The sequence below is a fragment of the Lampris incognitus genome, chromosome 20, assembly GCF_029633865.1.
Source record: "Lampris incognitus isolate fLamInc1 chromosome 20, fLamInc1.hap2, whole genome shotgun sequence".
Lineage (NCBI taxonomy): Eukaryota > Metazoa > Chordata > Actinopteri > Lampriformes > Lampridae > Lampris > Lampris incognitus.
This window is the reverse complement of record NC_079230.1, coordinates 23,961,940-23,978,760: the sequence shown is the minus strand read 5'-3', so window position 1 is coordinate 23,978,760 and position 16,821 is coordinate 23,961,940. Positions and strand designations below refer to the sequence as shown.

Genomic DNA, 16,821 nt, shown 5'->3' with positions numbered 1-16,821 from the left:
GGTGTCTCCCCACCTGCTGCCCAATGACTGCTGGGATAGGCTCCAGCATCCCCGCGACCTGGTGAGTAGGATAAGTGGTTCAGATAATGGATGGATGGATGGATGATTATAATGAACATGATGCTCTGAATTACAGGCCATTCATTACTCAAAATTAGTATAATGTGGTGCTATTTGGGCAAAGGAGAAGGAGAGGGGGAAGGCATGTCCAGAGGCAGCGGAAGAGGAGGATGAGTAGGAGTGTGGAGGTGAGAGTTGGAACTTTGAATGTTGGTACTATGACTGGGGTAAAGAGAGAGAGCTGGCTGATATGATGAAAAGCAGAAAGGTAGGTATACTGTGTGTGCAAGAGACCAGGTGGAAGGGGAGTAAGGCAAGGAGTATCGGAGGTGGGTTCAAACTCTTCTACCATGGTGCGAATGGGAGGAGAAATGGGGTAGGAGTAACTCTGAAGGAAGAGTATGTCAAGAGCGTGCTGGAGGTGAAGAGAGTGTCGGACAGAGTGATGAGTATGAAGCTGGAAATCGAAGGTGTATTGCTGAATGTTATCAGCGCATATGCCCCGCAAGTTGTGTGTGAGATGGAAGAGAAAGAAGAATTCTGGAGTGAGTTGGATGAGGGTACCCAAGGAGGAGAGAGTGGCGATTGGAGCGGACTTCAATGGACATGTTGGTGAAGGGAACAGAGGTGATGAGGAGGTGATGGGTAGGTATGGTGTCAAGGAGAGAAACGTGGAAGGACAGATGGTGGTGGATTTTGTGAAAAGGATGGAAATGGCTGTGGTGAATACACATTTCAAGAAGAGGGAGGAACACAGGGTGACGTATAAGAGTGGAGGAAAGTGCACACAGGTGGACTATAACTTATGTAGGAGGCGCGATCTGAAAGGGATTGGAGACTGCAAGGTGGTGACAGGGGAGAACATAGCTAGGCAGCATCGGATGGTGGTCTGTACGATGACTTTGGAGACCAAGAAGAGGAAGCGAGTGAAGGCAGAGCCGAAGTTCAAATGGTGGAAGTTGAAGAAGGAAGACTGTTGTGTGGAGTTCAAGGAGGAGTTAAGACAGGCACCTGGTGGTAGTGAAGAGTTGCCGGATGGCTGGACAACCACTGCAGAAATAGAGAGGGAGACAGCTAGGAAGGTACTTGGTGTATCATCAGGACAGAGGAAAGAAGACAAGGAGACTTGGTGGTGGAATGAGGAAGTACAGCAAAGTATACAGAGGAAGAGGTTGGCAAAGAAGATGTGGGATAGTCAGAGAGATGAAGAAAGTAGACAGGAGTACAAGGAGATGCAGCGTAAAGTGAAGAGAGAGGTGGCAAAGGAAAAGGAAAAGGCTTATGGTGAGTTGTATGAGATAAGACACTAAGGAAGGAGAAAGGGACTTGCGAAAGGACTTTGCGCCCTCGTGCGGACAAGAGTGGTAGTTTTTGCAGAAGAACGACTTCAGTATAAGCATTCTTGTCGCAAAGATCTCCATTCCCCCTTTGTTAGCTGGAGCGTTTTTTATGTCCAAGCGAAACGTGAGAGATGTTGTGGTGTTTTTGAAAAACAGCTGTTTGCGAGATATACAGCCATGAGGTGATGTGTCTCCAACTGAGGCGATGTGTCCCATCCATCTGCCGTAAATCGTTTTCGTCAGCCGACCCGGAAACAAACATTTGAAAATCATTGTCCAACATAATCTAATATCCTTGCTGACGGTCTCATTTGATTTCGTCGGTCATACAGAGGCATGAGATGAGATGATGAATCATCGGTGGGAAACTCCTGGTAGCAGCTGTTTAACCAAGAATAGCCGAATAGATGACACCTTCGCCTCGCAGCGAGGGGTTACTCGGTCGGCAACAGCCATTCTTTATGGATTTTGCATGTTTTCTCTGATTTATTGCAGATTTCCTCTCACAATCTAAAGCCATGTGTATGGTTTGGTGAATCGGCTCTGTGCGTAATTGTAGTCCGCCGACTTCCGGTTTCTACTGCAGTGGTCATACCAGTTTCCTGTGTGTTGGCGTGCGCTATTGACAATGGCGTATTTTTCGCGATCCCTGCAAGTCCAAAGGAGTTGAATCAAGTGCAACTGGACTTGGTATATATACCAATGCACTTGATTCAACTCCTTTGCATAACCATGACCTGGATGAATGAGAACATTCACAGACATGATCCCTGCAAGATTTACCGTGGATAAATGTCAACGACATGCACAGAATTGTCGACAAACTGTCACCTGCAAACGGGTGAAAAGTTTCAAGTTGTACATACCAAGTTACGTCCACAATTATGAGGATGAGCGGGAGGACGGACTTGTGGACGTAACTTGATATTGTAGCGAATTCAGGGGATAACGCAACCACATGAACTGCCGCAGCCGGGAAGCGAACCCGTATCGCCCGCACCGCAGGAGGCATCGCTAACCGCTCGACTAAAGGCTCAGAGTCGCCAGCCAGCGGCCAGCGTGTCTTCTTATCCATGCACGTTACACTATGGTCACCGATCATACATGCACGATAAAACATATAAATTATAACCTGCACCAACTTGTTACGGTGAGAGTTCGTTCTTGTGGACGTCGGTCTAAACCAGGGCTAGTCAACTACTTTCTTATGAGGGCCAACTTATTCAACTGTAAGTGGTAAGGGGGCCAAACTTTTTTCCAGAGTAATTACATGTGAACATGAAAAACAACACTAAATACCCTTAATACTGTGTATCAAAAGTGTTTATTAACAATGTGTTTATGTAACATACAATCAATCAATCAAGTTCAATTTAATATAGCGCTTTTCTAGCTGCAACAGCCACTCAAAGCGCTATACAAAATAGGGCAGTCATTTCATACCTTTATCCATTTATATAGGCTACGTTTATTTTAGCTAATGAATCACTTCTCCCCGTCACCAGTACTGAATGATCAAAAGGCTCCAATTAAGGATGCATTCAAAACAAATTACATTACATTGGCAGATGAAAGAAAACATTGAATTACTTGTTAAAATATTGTGATCATCTCTCACCTTCTCACCAATGTGCTACTACTCAACACTTATCACTCAAATTTCATAACAAGTAATTTCAATTCAAAAGAAATGGTCTCAGCCATAAAATCTACAAGTGCTGTTTGTCTTCTATCAGTGAGTCATGCCATCTCACCCCTGCTACCTCACCTCTTATCACTCATAAGTAATTACATAACAAGGCTTTTTTTTTAGTTTAATCAAATGAAACACTTTTCAAAAATGCTTATGATCACAGCCCCCAAACAAAGATGCATTCAAAACAGATTGTGGCAGATGGCCATGTACAAGTGCTCTATTTGTCTTCTAATCAGTGTCATTTCACATCTGCTACAACAGACCACCTCTCTTTCAATTCACAAGAAATGGCCTCAGCCATAGATGCATTTAGAAACCAGTGCTTCGACTATACGTTGTCTAATCAGTGACTAAAGCGTCAGGAGCCGTTAGGGGCGGGACAAAGCAGTTTTCTCCCATTGGAGGAGATTGAATGGGAGCGCATTCTTGCCCCAGAAACAGATTTTTCTTCGCGGGAAAATGCATTATAATTTTTAATGTTCTAACAAAAATTGATCAAAAAATAATGCTCGGGCCGGATTTGGCCCGCGGGCCGCCAGTTGACTAGGCCTGGTCTAAACAGCACCGAGAACCGCTTTACTCTAGTGCGTAACAACAAAACAAAAAGGTGGAGCCACCACGTGGCAATATTTAGCATTGCATCTATATTAACCGGACTGCCTGTTAAACCGTGACGGACCGGTGACCTGATGAAGACGTCTCCGCCTAATGCCGGCTGAAATGGGCACCAGCAAACACTTGACCCTGTCCTTTGAGAATAAATTAACTCACTGAAAACTAAAAAATATTTCTCTAGGACTATTTGAAAAAAAAAGCCATACTATAAGTGAGGACAATAATATAAGATGTTCATCATGTGTGTGTGTGTGTGTGTGTTCGTGTGTGTGTGTGTGTGTGTGTGTGTGTGTGTGTGTGTGTGTGTGTGTTTATTCCGGTTCATAGCTTCTTCCACTGCAGTTCCCAGAAGACATTATCCCCCAGCAAGTTTTCGAAATAATTCTTCAACTGCGTCCAAACACAAACAAGAATTAAGACGATCCAAAATAAGACTCAAATATCCCATTTTGCAATCAGACTAACAAACAATATCTCGACTATCCCTTCCCTTCCAAGTATGATTGAAAGCACAAAGGCAAATACTCGTTTTACATTCGGTTTCAGTTCAACTAGGGTCTGCTCAGTTGTACCTGGACGTTGTTTGTTTATTTACCCCCCCCCCCCAAACTGTAGCCGGCCAATTACCCCACTCTTCTGAGCCGTCCCGGTCGCTGCTCCACCCCCTCTGCTGATCCGGGGAGGGCTGCAGACTACCACATGCCTCCTCCGATACATGTGGAGTCGCCAGCCGCTTCTTTTCACCTGACAGTGAGGAGTTTCACCAGGGGGACGTAGTGTCCCCCCTGAACAGGCGCCCCGACCGACCAGAGGAGGCGCTAGTGCAGCGACCGGGACACATACCCACACCCGGCTTCCCTCCCGTAGACACGGCCAATTGTGTCTGTAGGGATGCCCGACCAAGCCGGAGGTAACACGGGGATTCGAACTGGCGATCCCTGTGTCGGTAGGCAACTGAATAGACCATCATGCTACCCGGACACCCGTATCTGGACGTTTTGTCTAAGCCCACTAATGTGAGTTGTGATGGTAGAGGTGAACATACCTCCTTCAGTGCGTCTGTCATGGTCGAGTTTGCATCGCAGCGCTTATTTTCCGTTGAGGAGCACAACATGGACAGGGTGAGCTCCCTCTTATCCGCTTCTAATAGAGACAGACAGAAACCCTTACTCAGGTGGACAGAAAAAAACATTCTGTAATATTAGCTGCAAAATATGTCCTGCTGTCACACTCTGAGGAAAATGAGCATAGAATGAACCATATTGTCAATATTAAAAGATCTATATAAAGTCCATCTGGAGATGCAAATAAAAAAAAGTGACTTCTAGATGGACCACATACAACTTTAAGCAAAAAAACAAAACAAAACTGGAGCACAAGTTAAAGGTGGCTTTATAAAATTATTTTATTTTTCCATTGGTGCGCATGGTGTTAATAAATTCAGACAATCTGTCAGACAATCTTGAGGGCTAAAAAAATTCCATGGGTGTGTACACACAAATTTGGCCGTAGTAACGATTGACACGAGGCCCCTGGTACCTACTGCTTCAATGTGAAACACCTCTCACTTGTGACTATCCGGACATGCGCAAGCACAGGTTTTAAAAAAAAAACAAACAAACAAAAAATGCTGTTAAAACGTTTGTTAAACGATATATGATGAAGGAACAGCGGTCTTACGTGTGGACCCTGATATATTGGTGGGATTGCTCTGCAGATGCTCCACCACAGTTCGCACTTCAAACACATACTTGGTTCCCGCATGCAAGCTGCCGATCGTGATGTTGTTCTCATTAGTGGAAAAGGGATGCTCGCTGTTATTCCAGAAGTTGGAATGGTAGCTGACCAGGTACGTGACGTTCCCTACGTTATCCGGTGGGGTCCATTTGAGAGTTATGTGGCTCTTATTAGAGGACGTTATCTCGGCCTGACTGGGCCTGACTGGCTCTGCAAGGGGGAGAAAGAAAGGGAGCACGGTCATAGTTCAGTAATTGAATGGGGGAATAGAAAACAGAATTTTGACCCACAAGGTTTCTCAGTAGAGGGATGGTACAGTGCAATATCTATAAAAATGGTACGATTTAGGGACATTTGAATGACATATTTCACATGTCCACTTCTTATGTCTAGGTTTTTTATCTTAATATTCTTACAAAACACTGATCCTAATCTGGAAATGAAGCACAGGTTTAATTTTCCTTCATTTTGAGAACTTGCACCTCAAATCTTGAAGATAAGCAAAAGACAACTTGGGATAAATGTCCACATAATGGTAATAAACAACACAAGTACAATTTAGTGGAGCACAAAGAAACAAAAAACTGAATGAGGTTGCTAAAGTTAAAATGTTTTTAGTGATGCTCATGAAGCTTGAAAATGAAAGCAAAGAAATTCTGAAGAACATTTAACAGTTTCAAATGCAATGCCGCAGGTTCCCTTCCGATGGCTCATTCCAAACACTGCCGGCGCCAGGGGAGGCGAGAGCTTGCACTGTGTGACAAGAAGACGCTCAAGTCATTTTTGCATTAAGCGGTAGTTCAGGAGGTAGAACATGTTTGTCTGGTAACTGGAAGGTTGTGGGTTTGATCCTCGGCTCCCCCTGGCAAAAATGTTCAGGTGTCCCTGAGCAAGACACCTAACTGCTCCCGATGGGCTGGTTGTTACCCTGCATGGTTGACACCACCATCATCTCTCTCTCTGTCTCTCTCTCTCTCTCTCTCCATCCCTCACTTCCCTCTCTCTCCATCCCTCATTTCCCTTTCTCCCTCTCCATCCCTCACTTCTCTCTACATCCCTCACTTCCCTCTCCTTCCCTCTCTCTTTCCCTCCCCTCTCTCTCTCTCGCTTGCTCTCTTCATCCCTCAGGTCCCTCTCCCTCTCTCCATCCCTCTTCCCTCTCCTTCTCTCCCTCTCTCTCTTCATCCCTCACTTCCCTCTCCATCCCCCACTTCCCTTTCCTTCCATTTGCTCTTCTCCCTCTCTCTCCCTCACTCTCTCCATCCCTCACTTCCCCCTCCATCCCCCACTTCCCTCTCCTCTCTCTCCACCCCTCACTTCCCTCTCCTCCCTCTCTCTCTCCCCCGTACATGCGGGTGAATGTGAGGCATGAATTGTAAAATGCTTTGAGTAGCTGTTGCGGCTGGAACAGCGCTTTATAAAATGCCGTCTAAAGAGAGGGAGTGTTTCCCAACAGGGTGAAACGAGGGGAACGCTCACGTTTTACACCACCGATAAAACCACCGGTGACTCTGTCGAGGTCCAATTTTGATGTGCAATGTTTTCAGGTGATCAAGGCGAGCTTTCGGGTGCGTTTGTCATGTGGTCTGGTACGAAAAGGAAAAAAGGAGACGACATTTCTTTCTCTGAAGTTGTGATTCAAAAAAATTAAAGATAACTTGTGAGCAATACCACATATGAGGCCCTGGACATATATGAAACGGTATGGTTTTTATATGATGATGATCAATACTTTTAGTTATGGCTACAAATTCCCTTGATTTATTGAATGTTATGCCTCTAAGTTGTCATTCAATAAGCTAGTTAATGATCTGGTAACTGATCGCATGTGACTAGCTTATCTTTAGCTTACCTTTATACTACTAAACTGTATACCCTGAAATTCAGCTATGCTGTGCAACCCTGTGATTTTCCCTGGCCCCATCTTGTCCCCACCAAATTAAAATTTTCTGGAGGCACCGCTGATCCAACAAATAGAGAAAAAGTTACTCACGGGTGAAGTTGGACGTGACTTCAGGCTCGCTGAACAATTCTTTAAAGACGGTGTAGACAGTCACCGTGTACTTGGTCGCTGGGTTCAGGTTGTTAAAGGTCTGCGAAGTGTTGATCGGGTGACTATTGGATGATTTGTTGGCGCCGACCAGCTCAACAGCAAAACAGTCATAATTACCCTCCTCCAAGCGCCAGTTAGCCGTGAGAGATGAGTTGGTGGTGGTCAAATCCAAGCCTGATATTGCTGCAGGTCCTGCAGGTGGAGGAATAGAGAATAGAAGGGTAAGAGATTACAACCAAGCAAAAGTTGCAGGATAGTTCAGTTTCCGGGGTTTTGCCTGTGTCCTGCTTACACAGAACCAGACAAATTCGCGGATACCTTTTTTATGTCTGCGTGTAGGTCGATGGCACATTGAATGGCGAGTTTGGCCTAGCTTAGCTCAATTGCTTGTTGTGTATCGGGATCATTAGCAGCTCCTCTCAAAAGAATGAAAATAAACATTCAAACTTCACCAAAACTGGATCAACGTACCTTCACACTGCACACACACGCACGCACGCACACACACACGCACGCACGCACACACACACATACATACATACACACACACACACACGCACACACGCACGCACGTGCACACGCGTAAAAAAGGTATCCACGAGTTTGTCAGACTCTAGGTAAGAAGGACATAATAAAGTAAAATCCCTACTTTTGGGGGCATCCGGGTAGCATAGCGGTCTATTATGTTACCTCCCAACACGGGGATCGCTGGTTCGAATCCCCATGTTACCTGCAGCTTGGTCAGGTGTCCCTACAGACACACTTGGCCGTGTCTGAGGGTAGGAAGTCGGATGCAGGTATGTGTCCTGGTCGCTGCACTAGCGCCTCCTCGGGGGGGGGGGGGGGCAATAGCGTGATCCTCTCACGCGCTACGTCCCCCTGGCGAAACTCCTCGTTGTCAGGTGAAAAGAAGCGGCTGGCGACTCCACGTGTATCGGAGGAGGCATGTGGTAGTCTGCAGCCCTCCCCGGATCGGCAGAGGGGGTGGAGCAGCGACCGGGACAGCTCGGAAAATAGGGGTAATTGGCCAAATACAATTAGGGAGAAAATGGAGGGGGGGATTCCCCCCCAAGAAACCCCCCCTACTTTTATGCAGTAATTGTTTGGTCTGAGTAGTAGAACTTAAAATGGTGCATATCTCATTTCACAAAGAGACTCCTCATATGCATATGTATGCAGTTCATATCTTACTTAGACATGGCTTTGTGTCCACACATCAGAATTACACAGCATTATACCAAATCATTAAACAATCAAGCAACCATGCAAACCATTGGGAGCCAATACTCACTGGTGAAGCCTTCGAGCAGGGCGCTGTCTCCCTCCAAGGTGTCGTTGGCCAGCGCCGCCACACTGAGATTCAGCTTGGAGCCGGGTGTTAGCTCGGACACCATCAGACTGTTGTTCATCCAGTCCAGTTGCTGAGGAAAGTTAACGCTACTAGAGAGGAAAATAATTTCAGAGTTTTGCCATTCGATGAAAACTGTGCATCTAACAAAAATAAATTTAAAAAAAAGCTATCCTAATTTGTTTTCCAGTTGCGTCTTAAGACAATTATCCACTTGGGGTGGACAATAAAGTTCTATGCTATTCTCTCCGAAATGGAGGCAGCATGGTGGTGCAGTGAGGAGGGAGAACTTTCCTTCAAACGCACGTCAGTCAGACCATGTCAGCACGCATCCACCTGACATTTCACCTTAACATGGTCTTCTAGTATCTACAAGACTATCATCCATCCATCAATCCATCCATCATTACTTATTTATACATATGTACAGCATTGATTTGCTTGCCATCTGTCCAACCATCTGCCCATCCATCCCTCCATCCACCCAGTTGTCTGTTCATTCTAAGTCCATCCATCCAACCTTGCATCCATCTATCATCCATCTTTTCGAAGTCCATCCAGCCATCCATCTCTCCAGCCTAACAGACAGGAATAAAGCTACTGAACCTACGGATGAGAGCCATTTGAAGCGATCACCCTGTAGCCTGTTGCGTTTCCCTCAGGAGGTTCCCATTGAAGCAGCAGAGAGTTCACTGTTTCATTTGACACTTTCAAATTCTTCACCTTGCTCGGCTCTGGACAGCAAGACAAAAAAATTAATATGGAAGACACTCTCACCTACAGTCGCACAAGTTGTGACAACAGTTGACCAAACTGAGCCCACAGCCACACAGGTGTGACCATGAACAAACGTATTGTCCAGCAAATGTTGTCCAGACAATGACCAGAGGAGTCACTAATTCACTCACTGATATATGTGGTGATGTTGACTGGGTCTCCCTGTTCAGAACCGTTCACGACGGCAATGACGTCCAACGTGTAAAGGCCTCCTGATAACAAACCATCGACTTCTATAGTGTTTGTTGTGACTTTGCACCTCCGGTAAGGATGATCTCTCACAGATCTCTCATGAATGCAGTACGAGTCTAGATTTCCTATGGGGGGACTCCAGAACAGAATGATCGACTTTTCCGTCACCGCCACAACGCTGAGGTTTCTGACCATCTCAGGCTCTGAGAGAAAGTGAGAAATCAGGAGAACTGAATTAGAAAAATTCAGTGTTTTGTTTGGCGGCATGGTGGCCCAGTGGTTAGTGCTGCCACCTCACAGCAAGAAGGTCCTGGGTTTGAACCCCGGGGTTGTCCAACCTTGAGGGTCATCCCAGGTCGCTCCAGTTTCTCCCACCATCAAAAAGACATGCATGCTAGAGTTAATACTCCTGTCTGTGCCCGTGACCGAGGCATGGCAAAAGGAACTGGAGTTGGTCCCCATGCGCTGCATGGCGGCGGCCCACTGCTCCTAGCTACACAGCTAGGATGGGTTAAATGCAGAGAGGAATTTCCCCACGGGGATTAATAAAGTACCCCAAATCAAAATCTAAATTGTATAAAGGCATCACATCACACCAAATTTTCTACAACTGGGCGAGTTATGAGATGGTAACCTCTGGAAATAAGGCATAGTGGGTAATGGCTAGGCTACGAGGCTGTCTAATATGCAAGAGGTGACAATCGTAGAAAATTAATTACTATTCATCCACAGTACACAAAGCATTCAAAGTATTTGCATTCGACACAATGTGATTTGGGAGTTTATCCCATACAGTGTTTGATGTAGGTTACATTTAACAACACATCAGAATGACAAGGAAGCAAACTGGAGATGAAGAAAAGCCTCTATCTTACTCACATATTACTCGGTAATTATCTCATGATATTTCGTTTTATTTCATGTTCACAAGTGCTTGAAATGAAATGATAAATAAATGTTCCTGATTCACCAATTATCATAGTATTTTTTGGGGGGGGGGGGGGTTCCTCCCTTTTCCTCCCCAATTATAGCCGGCCAATTGCCCCACTCTTCCGAGCCGTCCCGGTCGCTGCTCGACCCGGTATCACGCCAAAGCGTGGAATACACCCGCCGGTCCAACGTGTCAGTGTCACAGTTTGCCTCCGCTCAGGTGTGAAAAGTACATGTGTGTATGAAGGCGCAGTGCCAGCAGGGGGCGATGATTAAGAGGTGAAGGCAGGTTAGGGTTAAGGTTAGGGGAGGGATTTTGGAAAATGCTGTATGCTTCTTTTCCCCCTTGAGAAGTTGCTGGCAATAAGTTAATCCTCGCCCCCTGCTGGCACTGCACCTTCATACACGCGTGTACTTTTCACACCTGAGCGGAGGCAAACCGTGACCCTGACACGTTGGACCGGCGGGTGTATTACACGCTTTGGTTTGATACTGGGCTGCGCTGCTCCACCCCCTCTGCCGATCCAGGGCAGGCTGCAGACTACCACATGCTTCCTCTGATACATTTGGAGTCACCAGCCACTTCTTTTCACCTGCTAGGAGTTTCGCCAGGGGGACGTAGCGCGTGGGAGGACCACACTATTCCCCTCCAATTTCTCCTCCCACCCCGAGCAGGCGCCCCGACCGACCAGAGGAGGTGCTAGTGCAGCGACCAAGACACTTACCCACATCCGGCTTCCCACCCGCAGACACGGCCAATTGTGTCTGCAGGGACGCCCGACCAAGCCGGAGGAAATACGGGGATTCGAACCGGCGATCCCTGTGTTGGTAGGCAACGGAATAGACCACTATGCTACCCGGACGCCTTAGAAATGGTATTCTAGCATGGGATTGTAGCGAGTTCAGGGGGCAGCCGGGAAATGCCGCAGCCAGGACGCGAACCTGTGTCTCCCGCACCAGGGGCGACTGTGCCAAATAGTCAACTAAAGGGTCTGACCCGTTAGCCAAGGGCTAGCGAGTCTATTTATTCGTGCATGTTACAGGGTATTGAAATAAGCCGCTGTATGTTAAGAGGATAGTGTGCTATATATCTGCATGTATGTATATCTTATGTGCATTATATGATGACTCGGGGGTGAGAAGTAAGAAGTAAGTGAGAAAAAGGAAACGGGTGTTTTCTCTGCCATTTCGTCCACTGTTTGTCATTCTGGATGTTTAATGTCAAAGCATAAACGTGCATAGGCACAAATAAAATGAAAACTCACTGGTATAGAAGGTAACGATCCCAGGGTTGAGGTCTCGCTCACACTTAACGGGGAACACCTTGACCGTGTAAGGGGTACCTGCTGTAAGGTTCACAAGGTCATAGGTCAAACCAGTGTTGTTCACCTTTGGGTTGATGTCACCTTCGACCTCCACTCGGTAATGGCTGATGTTACCGGGACCGGGCAACCAGCTCAAAGCAACACCGCTAGAGGTCAATTCGGTCAGCTTGATGTTGGCGTTGAAATAGTCTGGAGGAAACCAGAAGGTGACCGCCGTTATGGAATAGCCAAGAATGTGATCAGGGACACACACGCAACAAATAAAGCCCAAAAGCCAAAGCAAGAGAAGAAAAATATTGAAGATTTTTTCCTTTTTTGAGAATTTTCCCCTTTTTCTCCCCAATTGTGTGCAGCCACTTACCCCACTCTTCCGAGCCGTCCCGGTCGCTGCTCCGCCCCATCTGCCGATCCGGGGAGGGCTGCAGACTACCACATGCCTCCTCCGATACATGTGGAGTCGCCAGCCGCTTCTTTTCACCTGACAGTGAGGAGTTTCACCAGGGGGACGTAGCGCGTATGAGGATCACGCTGTTCCCCCCAGTTCCCCCTCCCCCGAACAGGCGCCTCGACCGACCAGAGGAGGCGCTAGTGCAGTGACCAGGACACATACCCACATCCGGCTTCCCACCCGCAGACACGGCCAATTGTGTCTGTAGGGATGCCCGACCAAGCTGGAGGTAACACGGGGATTCGAACCGCTGAGCCCCGCATTGGTAGGCAACGGAGTAGACTGCTACGCTACCCGGACGCCCCACACATACACATTTCTCACGTAAACATAATTTTTAGCACGCACTGGAAATGCGTGTCTCTAAGGTTACGTCGCTCTCTGTGCCGTGAAGGTAAGTGCAGTTTCAAATCATACATACCATCGTAACAAATATAAGGCAGTTGATTTGAGCAGCTCGTCTCAAACCAGGCCCCAAAGCTGTACACGGCCACGCAAGGGTCTTCGATGTATCCGTCATCTCCACCGATATCATTTAATACCAGACATGTTGTTGAAGAATTGTCTCCGAAATCTTCTTCACAGATACTTGAGCACTCACACTTGCAACAGGAGGAATTTGTTACAAATTCGTACGGTTTGGCTTTGGGCCACCCGGGGTACCAGTTCTGAAAGGTGAGCAGGTCCCCGTTGGCCCAGCGAGACCAGGACTTGGTAGAGTCGTTGGTGAACATCTTGCGGAGGCCGATCCAGTAATCAGAGGTGAGGTTCTGGACAATGGTCTGGATGTTTCCAGATGTCAGGGTAACCAGGTCTTTGTAACACACCTGGCAAGGTGAGAATGGTTAGCTGCTACATGGAGCCATTGTCCAGCATGCAGCAATTTGTGCTGGGGTTCATATGATGTTTTTTACCCAGAGTGCTGTGGTGTCACAGTTTCACTAACGGTTAATGTTGGACCGAAACTGAAACAATGACGACTTCCTATATCAGAAATGACTTTAATCGTCATGAATTTTGTACCATCTTTCTACTAAACAAATGGTAGCTTTCATTTTCTACTTCTTTAAATAGTACTCATTAGTTCAGCTTCTCTCAACTGACTTTTATGATACTCATGTCATCAGACACTCATTTACATACACCCAATCAGCTTAGACCACTGGAATAAGAAACCCCGCCCACTATTTGCTCGTACTTGTCACTCAACAGTCAGCTCATGAATATTACAACAGATAATGTACTAGAATAGAACATGAAGTTAAAGGCAGGCTTTGTATGAAAGAAGGGTTATGGGATCCAGGAAGTCCCATATGGGATAACAGATGTCTTCTTACTAAAAAGGGGATCCCCATATCCTTTAGACTGCACAGATAAGAGAAAATATGGTATGCTATGATATGGTGCAGGTAGAAGGGCGTCTGGGTGGAGCACTGCATCCAAACATCTTTCATGAATTTAACAATTATTACTTTTATGTCTGAAACGCTATACGACGCGACAAGAGGGTAGATGTGTTGGCGGCTTTCTACATAACACACAACTCTTGGTAGACACCATCAACAAAAGCCGCACAGAAGTGTCTCGGGTACCTGAAAACGGTTGGCCCCATGCTGTGTTTTCTCCGTTCTCTGTTCATACTATTAACTTTCATGTCCTACCTGGCAATGGTTCCTGGCCTCATCCCAGGAGCAGGTGTTGGACAGCAGGAAATGCTGTTGCTCTGCTGCACCGCACAAGAACAAGAGAGCTGTGAATGGAGGAACACAGCGGTCAGGTGAGGGTGCCACCCTGGAGGAGGCATCGGCGGAGAGTTCATAGGGGAAAAACGTCATTCTTTCAACATGTAAATTACAGGTACATCACCGGACAGCACAGTGAACAGCAGAGGTGGGACCAACTCATCACTGGCGTAACACATTTATTATGGGCCCTGGTGCAAGCAACCCTCGTAGACCCCCCCCCCGTCCCTCTCTCACTCGCTCACACACACACACCACCACCACCACCATAGGTGGGTTTAGTAAGTAATTTTAGCAATTTATTTGTATAGCACCTTTCACAGATATATAATCACAAAATGCTTCACAGCATAAAATATAACAAATAAAATAGAAATATCAAAGTAACAGACAAAGTTTACACAGATGAGTTATTGTAAAGGTCAGTACGTCAAAGATTGGCTACACTTCAGAACCACGGAGTGCGGACGCACCACGGACAGAGTTCGGAAACCTAAACAGACGGTCTCTAAATCACATCAGTCGACAAGGCAATGAAACAAGTCAACAAAGCAGCTAGGCTGTTATATAGCTAATGGCCTTGTCATTCGACAGTAACAGGGGAGCACACATCACACTCAAAACCTGGTAGATTGCATGGTTTGGCACACACGCAGCACACATTACAGCTTTCCTTTTTTTCCTTGCTCTCCTTCCTCTTTTTACATCCACTTTTATGTGAGTAACTCATGCTTGCTTGCTTGATTTTATTTTTTTAACGTTACTTAGGTAGGCTAGATAGGTAAATGATATTGCGCGCGCTAAACAAGCTATCATCACATGCTCAAAACAGACACGTAACATTGGACTAGGACAATGCATGCAGAAATATTGACGGCCCCCCCCTAGCGACGGCCCCCCCCTAGCGACGGGCCCTGGTGCCACTGCACCGGCTGCTCCACCTATATTTACGTCAGTGCAACTCATTGTTTTCCAAGACCCAAGTAAGCCTTAAATCTTGGCACTCAAGTCTCAAGTCAAAACAGGCAAGTCCCAAGTCCTATACTTCGAATTTCAAGTCATAAATGAAGTATTCATCAAATTTATGCAAATCATTAATGTTTTTTTTTATTTGTATTGATTGACATATTGAGTCAAAGTGGACCTGTACTAACGGAAATGAAGAGTTGACTGGCTGCACATTTTACCTCCAGTCTGGACAAGGTATTGAGTTTTCCGAAGACAGGCTAAAGTCCAGAAGTGAAGTCACAAGTCATTGACATTAAAGTCAAAGTCGAGTTGCAAGTCTTTTTGAATTTTGTCAAGTCTAAAGTCATCAAATATGTGACTTGAGTCTGACTCGAGCCCAGAGCTCTGGTAAAAAGCCTTAAAAGTGGGGTAGACCTCCAAAGTGGGCAGCAACGCCCTTCAGCAAATCTGATACACAATCCGTCCCATGCAACAACAAAAAAGTCATCAGACTTAAAAGCGTTACATCTCGGGGGAACAGTTTGCAGCCTATCAATTCAAGACACCCCCCTCCGACATTCTACCTAAACTTCGCTCAAATCAAAATGAAGGGGGCATCCGGGTGGTGTGGCGGTCTATTCCGTTGCCTACCAGCACGGGGCTCGCCGGTTCGAATCCCCGTGTTACCTCCGGCTTGGTCGGGCATCCCCAGACAATTGCCCGTGTCTGCGGGTGGGAAGCCGGATGTGGGTATGTGTCTTGTCTTGCTTGCCCCGGACGCCGTCTCCTTTCTCACTGTAGGTAATGTTACTAAAAATCGTTGCATTTTGCTCTAAGCATTGCTGAAGTTAACTAAATTTAGCTAGAAGTTTACGTTTTTTTTCTCTCACGCTGCGCCTCCCCTGAAGCTCTCTGGCGCCCCCCAGGGGAGGCGCGCCTCACACTTTGAAAACCCCTGGTCTAAGACTCTCGTACACGTTCATCGTGAGCACCGACGGGCAGATAAAACGAGTCTGGATTAAGTTGGGCCGATATACATTATATTAAAACCATTTTATCACGCTTACATTTTACACCTTTCAAGAGATCGGAGATAGACATGATTTTTTGAAAGTATCTCAAAGGTCACGGCAACACTCACCCCATGACATCAGCACAAGGATTTTATCCATACTGTGTATCTGTGCAGCTGTGTTGAAAAAAAAAACATGTCGTTACCTACACTCGAAAACATCACATACATTCAATTTCAAACTTAAAAAACGGGGACCGACTGACAGCTGATCCAACAGCGCCCCAAAAAGTGGGACGCTGAACCCATTTGGCGCCACAGACCTGTGATGAGCCAGTTGTAGCAGTCCCGGAGCACTTCTGCCGGATTTCTCCCCGAGTGTAAAACGAACCTCTTTGCTGCGAGGCGCCGACGAATGATGCGCGGTATAATAAACACCTAATGTATGCCGAGAAAAGCAAACAGGGGTTTAGGACACATTTGACTGTGGAGACAAGGCTCCATTCATCGGGGGGGGGGGGGGGGGTTAGTTTTGTTTTAGACTCCGTCCTGCTTTGCATCACGCCCCCAACACCATGCAAAGCATCAACACAGGACG

The 16,821-nt window shown here is 46.5% G+C and overlaps 1 protein-coding gene across 1 annotated transcript; it reads right to left on the bottom strand.

Annotated features, from left to right (window-relative positions):
- Window positions 1–2,713: 2,713 nt before the first annotated feature.
- Window positions 2,714–16,609, bottom strand: LOC130130486 (fibronectin). The gene is made up of 12 exons (XM_056300195.1): window positions 16,547–16,609; window positions 16,353–16,400; window positions 14,183–14,271; window positions 12,943–13,348; window positions 12,014–12,262; window positions 9,758–10,021; window positions 9,460–9,583; window positions 8,793–8,941; window positions 7,442–7,693; window positions 5,392–5,658; window positions 4,757–4,854; window positions 2,714–4,101 (listed from the first exon to the last, which is right to left on the bottom strand). The coding sequence occupies exons 2-12, from the start codon at window positions 16,381–16,383 to the stop codon at window positions 4,033–4,035; spliced, it is 1,998 nt and encodes a 665-aa protein (XP_056156170.1). The 5' UTR covers window positions 16,384–16,400; window positions 16,547–16,609; the 3' UTR covers window positions 2,714–4,032.
- Between the last annotated feature and the right edge of the window lie 212 nt (window positions 16,610–16,821).

Excerpts from the sequence above, each read along its gene's own strand:
- LOC130130486 (XM_056300195.1), bottom strand. The coding sequence starts at position 16,383 with ATGGATAAAATCCTTGTGCTGATGTCATGGG. Across the intron at positions 7,694-8,792 it reads CCTGCTCGAAGGCTTCACCA|GACCTGCAGCAATATCAGGC; the intron begins GTGAGTATTGGC and ends CTCCACCTGCAG. Across the intron at positions 4,855-5,391 it reads CAATATATCAGGGTCCACAC|AAGCGGATAAGAGGGAGCTC; the intron begins GTAAGACCGCTG and ends TGTCTCTATTAG.